The sequence below is a fragment of the Oncorhynchus kisutch genome, unplaced genomic scaffold (assembly GCF_002021735.2).
Source record: "Oncorhynchus kisutch isolate 150728-3 unplaced genomic scaffold, Okis_V2 scaffold625, whole genome shotgun sequence".
Lineage (NCBI taxonomy): Eukaryota > Metazoa > Chordata > Actinopteri > Salmoniformes > Salmonidae > Oncorhynchus > Oncorhynchus kisutch.
The window spans coordinates 27,788-35,000 of NW_022262570.1; the positions used below are offsets into that span (position 1 = coordinate 27,788).

At 45.6% G+C, this 7,213-nt stretch overlaps 1 protein-coding gene across 1 annotated transcript in view; it reads right to left on the reverse strand.

Annotated features, from left to right (window-relative positions):
* The window catches only part of LOC116360846 (voltage-dependent T-type calcium channel subunit alpha-1H-like), a 59,624-nt gene that overhangs the window by 26,292 nt on the left and 26,119 nt on the right, over positions 1-7,213 (reverse strand). The window contains exon 3 of the mRNA XM_031815784.1: positions 2,604-2,715. Coding sequence (XP_031671644.1) covers positions 2,604-2,715 — 112 coding nt within the window. The remainder of the gene's footprint in view (positions 1-2,603; positions 2,716-7,213) is intronic.

Below are 7,213 nucleotides of genomic sequence, written 5' to 3' on the forward strand. Positions count from 1 at the left end.
ATAGGTGAGGGGTAAGGTGTTGATGGTGAGGGGTGAGAGGTTATAGGTGAGGGGTGAGAGGTTATAGGTGAGAGGTAGGGTGTTGATGGTGAGGGGTGAGAGGTTATAGGTGAGGGGTGAGGTGTTAATGGTGAGGGGTGAGAGGTTATAGGTGAGGGGTGAGAGGTTATAGGTGAGAGGTGAGAGGTTAGGTGTTGATGGTGAGGGGTGAGAGGTTATAGGTGAGGGGTGAGAGGTTAGGTGTTGATGGTGAGGGGTGAGAGGTTATAGGTGAGGGGTGAGGTGTTTATGGTGAGGGGTGAGAGGTTATAGGTGAGGGGTGAGAGGTTATAGGTGAGGGGTAAGGTGTTTATGGTGAGGGGTGAGAGGTTATAGGTGAGGGGTGAGAGGTTATAGGTGAGGGGTAAGGTGTTTATGGTGAGGGGTGAGAGGTTATAGATGAGGGGTGAGAGGTTATAGGTGAGGGTGAGGGGTAAGGTGTTTATGGTGAGGGTGAGAGGTTATAGGTTATAGGTGAGGGGTGAGAGGTTATAGGTGAGGGGTGGAGGTTATAGGTGAGGGGTAAGGTGTTGATGGTGAGGGGTGAGAGGTTATAGGTGAGGGGTGAGAGGTTATAGGTGAGGGGTGAGAGGTTATAGGTGAGGGGTGGAGGTTATAGGTGAGGGGTGGAGGTTATAGGTGAGGGGTAAGGTGTTTATGGTGAGGGGTGAGAGGTTATAGGTGAGGGGTAAGGTGTTGATGGTGAGGGGTGAGAGGTTATAGGTGAGGGGTGAGAGGTTATAGGTGAGAGGTAGGGTGTTGATGGTGAGGGGTGAGAGGTTATAGGTGAGGGGTGAGGTGTTAATGGTGAGGGGTGAGAGGTTATAGGTGAGGGGTGAGAGGTTATAGGTGAGAGGTGAGAGGTTAGGTGTTGATGGTGAGGGGTGAGAGGTTATAGGTGAGGGGTGAGAGGTTAGGTGTTGATGGTGAGGGGTGAGAGGTTATAGGTGAGGGGTGAGGTTGTTTATGGTGAGGGGTGAGAGGTTATAGGTGAGGGGGTGAGAGGTTATAGGTGAGGGGTAAGGTGTTTATGGTGAGGGGTGAGAGGTTATAGGTGAGGGGTGAGTGGTTATAGGTGAGGGGTAAGGTGTTTATGGTGAGGGGTGAGAGGTTATAGATGAGGGGTGAGAGGTTATAGGTGAGGGGTGAGGGGGGTAAGGTGTTTATGGTGAGGGGTGAGAGGTTATAGGTTATAGGTGAGGGGTGAGAGGTTATAGGTGAGGGGTGGAGGTTATAGGTGAGGGGTAAGGTGTTGATGGTGAGGGGTGAGAGGTTATAGGTGAGGGGTGAGAGGTTTATAGGTGAGGGGTGAGAGGTTATAGGTGAGGGGTGGAGGTTATAGGTGAGGGGTGGAGGTTATAGGTGAGGGGGTAAGGTGTTTATGGTGAGGGGTGAGAGGTTATAGGTGAGGGGTAAGGTGTTGATGGTGAGGGGTGAGAGGTTATAGGTGAGGGGTGAGAGGTTATAGGTGAGGGGTGAGAGGTTATAGGTGAGGGGTGGAGGTTATAGGTGAGGGGTGGAGGTTATAGGTGTGGGGTAAGGTGTTGATGGTGAGGGGTGAGAGGTTATAGGTGAGGGGTGAGAGGTTATAGGTGAGGGGTGAGAGGTTATAGGTGAGGGGTGGAGGTTATAGGTGAGGGCTGGAGGTTATAGGTGAGGGGTAAGGTGTTTATGGTGAGGGGTGAGAGGTTATAGGTGAGGGGTAAGGTGTTGATGGTGAGGGGTGAGAGGTTATAGGTGAGGGGTAAGGTGTTTATGGTGAGGGGTGAGAGGTTATAGGTGAGGGGTGAGAGGTTATAGGTGAGGGGTGAGAGGTTATAGGTGAGGGGTGGAGGTTATAGGTGAGGGGTGGAGGTTATAGGTGAGGGGTGAGGGGTGAGAGATTATAGGTGAGAGGTGAGGGGTGAGGGATGCCAGGTTATAGGTCAGAGGTTATAGGTGAGAGGTTATAGGTGAGGGGTGAGAGGTTATAGGTGAGAGGTGAGAGGTTATAGGTGATGGGTGAGAGGTTATAGGTTATAGGTGAGAGGTTATAGGTGAGGGCTGAGAGGTTATAGGTGAGAGGTGGAGGTCATAGGTGAGGGGTGAGAGGTTATAGGTGAGGGGTGAGAGGTTATAGGTGAGGGGTGAGAGGTTATAGGTGAGGGGTTATAGGTGAGAGGTGAGAGGTTATAGGTGAGGGGTAAGAGGTTATAGGTGAGGGGTAAGAGGGTATAGGTGAGGGCTGAGAGGTTATAGGTGACGGGTGAGGGGTGAGAGGTTATAGGTGAGGGGTGAGAAGTTATAGGTGAGGGGTTATAGGTGAGGGGTGAGAGGTTATAGGTGAGGGGTGAGAGGTTATAGGTGAGGGGTGAGGGGTTATAGGTGAGGGGTGAGGGGTGAGAGGTTATAGGTGAGGGGTGAGGGGTTATAGGTGAGAGGTTATAGGTGAGGGGTTATAGCTGAGGGGTTATAGCTGAGGGGTTATAGGTGAGGGGTGAGAGGTTATAGGTGAGAGGTGAGAGGTTATAGGTGAGAGGTGAGGGGTGAGAGGTTAGAGATGAGAGGTTTAAAGTAGTACCGACCTGTAGTATGAGGCACCACTCTGCCTGACAGGTGACGTCTTCACAGGGTTGGTACATCCCCAGAGTCACACAGTTCAGGAGAATCACTATCATGGAGACGTGTTCAAACCAAGTGGAGACCTGGGTTAAGGACTACACACTGAGACATGGCCTACTGAATACAGACATCACACAGTACAGGATCCCCAGCATTAACCACGTAGAGACCTGGGTTAAGGACTACACACTGAGACATGGCCTACTGAATACAGACATCACACAGTACAGGATCCCCAGCATTAACCACGTAGAGACCTGGGTTAAGGACTACACACTGAGACATGGCCTACTGAATACAGACATCACACAGTACAGGATCCCCAGCATTAACCACGTGGAGACCTGGGTTAAGGACTACACACTGGCCTACTGAATACAGACATCACACAGTACAGGATCCCCAGCATTAACCACGTAGAGACCTGGGTTAAGGACTACACACTGGCCTACTGAATACAGACATCACACAGTACAGGATCCCCAGCATTAACCACGTAGAGACCTGGGTTAAGGACTACACACTGTCATGACGTTGCCCTCTTTGGGTAAAGCAAGCCCCATCCCCCTCTCCCTGCCTCCTTCAACTAGGCTGCTGTGGTCAGAGAGACGTCGTAAATTCCTGAGGAGACCCTGCCTCATGGCCACACAGTATAAGAGGCAGAGTAGATTTTCATAGAGAACAAAGGGATTTCTTCCACCTCACGGAACTCGAAGTCCGAACAAATTTCATGTTCCGGAGAAGGTATAAAGATCGTTGAAGAATCCAGCTACGAACTGGTCCGTTTGTCACAACTTGGGGACGCTCATGGGAGACGGTGTGGCCACATTACCATAACGCTGTTTATATAATAGCCTCAGATATGAGTGGGTATACAGATATATACAATATACAGAATCAACAGCGTTAACACTGCTGAAACCAGCGGTTAAAGGGATAGGTCAACATTAACGCTGCTGAAACCAGCGGTTAAAGGGATAGGTCAACATTAACGCTGCTGAAAACCAGCGGTTAAAGGGATAGGTCAACATTAACGCTGCTGAAACCAGCGGTTAAAGGGATAGGTCAACATTAACGCTGCTGAAACCAGCGGTTAAAGGATAGTCAACATTAACGCTGCTGAAAACCAGCGGTTAAAGGGATAGGTCAACATTAACGCGCTGAAACAGCGGTTAAAGGGATAGGTCAACATTAACGCTGCTGAAACCAGCGGTTAAAGGATAGGTCAACATTAACGCTGCTGAAACCAGCGGTTAAAGGGATAGGTCAACATTAACGCTGCTGAAACCAGCGGTTAAAGGGATAGGTCAACATTAACCTGCTGAAACCAGCGGTTAAAGGGATAGGTCAACATTAACGCTGCTGAAACCAGCGTTAAAGGATAGGTCAACATTAACGCTGCCTGAAAACCAGCGGTTAAAAGGATAGGTCAACATTAACGCTGCTGAAACCACGGTTAAAGGGATAGGTCAACATTAACGCTGCTGAAACCAGCGGTTAAAGGGATAGGTCAACATTAACGCTGCTGAAACCAGCGTTAAAGGGATAGGTCAACATTAAACGCTGCTGAAACCAGCGGTTAAAGGGATAGGTCAACATTAACGCTGCTGAAACCAGCGGTTAAAGGGATAGGTCAACATTAACGCTGCTGAAACCAGCGGTAAAGGGATAGGTCAACATTAACGCTGCTGAAACCAGCGGTTAAAGGGATAGGTCAACATTAACGCTGCTGAAACCAGCGGTTAAAGGGATAGGTCAACATTAACGCTGCTGAAACCAGCGGTTAAAGGGATAGGTCAACATTAACGCTGCTGAAACCAGCGGTTAAAGGGATAGGTCAACATTAACGCTGCTGAAACCAGCGGTTAAAGGGATAGGTCAACATTAACGCTGCTGAAACCAGCGGTTAAAGGGATAGGTCAACATTAACGCTGCTGAAAACCAACGGTTAAAGGGATAGGTCAACATTAACGCTGCTGAAACCAGCGGTTAAAGGGATAGGTCAACATTAACGCTGCTGAAACCAGCGGTTAAAGGGATAGGTCAACATTAACGCTGCTGAAACCAGCGGTTAAAGGGATAGGTCAACATTAACGCTGCTGAAACCAGCGGTTAAAGGGATAGGTCAACATTAACGCTGCTGAAACCAGCGGTTAAAGGGATAGGTCAACATTAACGCTGCTGAAACCAGCGGTTAAAGGGATAGGTCAACATTAACGCTGCTGAAACCAGCGGTTAAAGGGATAGGTCAACATTAACGCTGCTGAAACCATGTGGAGACCAGAGGTTAAAGGGATAGGTCAACATTAACGCTGCTGAAACCAGCGGTTAAAGGGATAGGTCAACATTAACGCTGCTGAAACCATGTGGAGACCAGAGGTTAAAGGGATAGGTCAACATTAACGCTGCAGAAACCAGCGGTTAAAGGGATAGGTCAACATTAACGCTGTATTCATGATACAGCACTGCCTCTTACCTGTGACTGTATTCATGATACAACACTGCCTCTTACCTGTGACTGTATTCATGATACAACACTGCCTCTTACCTGTGAATGTATTCACGATGCAAATTAATCAAATTAATCCTTCTTTCACCAGAAGATAATAAATAGATTTTTGTCTGGACGTTAAGTTATTTTGGTCATGTTGCTTACAGACCCAGTCATTCATTATATTATTTTTTTGCAGAGTTGCTATGCCCGAGGGCCCTCATCGTCCGTTCTAAACTAAACGGTTGCTAAGCATGCTGGATAACATCAGCTAACTCACTCATGTCAAACATTGAACCTGGAATGAAAGCAAAACATTGGTTTCCGAATTCAGGAGGACAGGCAGATCAGCGAGTCTGAAATGAACCCCCACAGCTGTACTAAAACTAAATGCTAAGCTGGAAGCAAGGGATGCTAGTAGAGAGAAATACAAGAGACGATTCAGACAGAGACATTATATTCTAGTAGAGATAAATACAAGAGACGATTCAGACAGAGACATTATATTCTAGTAGAGAGAAATACAAGAGACGATTCAGACAGAGACATTATATTCTAGTAGAGAGAAATACAAGAGACGATTCAGACAGAGACATTATATTCTAGTAGAGAGAAATACAAGAGACGATTCAGACAGAGACATTATATTCTAGTAGAGACAAATACAAGAGACGATTCAGACAGAGACATTATATTCTAGTAGAGATAAATACAAGAGACGATTCAGACAGAGACATTATATTCTAGTAGAGATAAATACAAGAGACGAATCAGACAGAGACATTATATTCTAGTAGAGATAAATACAAGAGACGATTCAGACAGAGACATTATATTCTAGTAGAGAGAAATACAAGAGACGACTCAGACAGAGACATTATATTCTAGTAGAGATAAATACAAGAGACGAATCAGACAGAGACATTATATTCTAGTAGAGATAAATACAAGAGACGACTCAGACAGAGACATTATATTCTAGTAGAGATAAATACAAGAGACGACTCAGACAGAGACATTATATTCTAGTAGAGATAAATACAAGAGACGACTCAGACAGATTCAGACAGAGACATTATTATATTCTAGAAGAGATAAATACAAGAGACGACTCAGACAGAGACATTATACTCTGACGGAGACTCAGTGATAACTTGCAGAACGACCTGTAACCAGGCAACAGGTGTGTCTGTGACGGCCAATACGGCACAGCTTGGAACGCTGCTCGTCCAATCGGAATACAGGACACAAACAAACAGTTTTATAAAGATATATTATAAACTGGGTGGGTTGAGCCCTTAATGCTGGTTGGCTGACAGCTTTGGTATATCATACCTCGATAAAATATGTATTTTTTCCTGCTCTAATTAGACTACAAACAGCTGGTACCACTAATACACAGTAGAATACAGTATTATACTACAAACAGCTGGTACCACTAATACACAGTAGAATACAGCATTATACTACAAAAAGCTGGTACCACTAATACACAGTAGAATACAGCATTATACTACAAACAGCTGGTACCACTAATACACAGTAGAATACAGCATTATACTACAAACAGCTGGTACCACTAATACACAGTAGAATACAGCATTATACTACAAACAGCTGGTACCACTAATACACAGTAGAATACAGTATTATACTACAAACAGCTGGTACCACTAATACACAGTAGAATACAGCATTATACTACAAACAGCTGGTACCACTAATACACAGTAGAATACAGCATTATACTACAAACAGCTGGTACCACTAATACACAGTAGAATACAGCATTATACTACAAACAGCTGGTACCACTAATACACAGTAGAATACAGCATTATACTACAAACAGCTGGTACCACTAATACACAGTAGAATACAGCATTATACTACAAACAGCTGGTACCACTAATACACAGTAGAATACAGCATTATACTACAAACAGCTGGTACCACTAATACACAGTAGAATACAGTATTATACTACAAACAGCTGGTACCACTAATACACAGTAGAATACAGCATTATACTACAAACAGCTGGTACCACTAATACACAGTAGAATACAGCATTATACTACA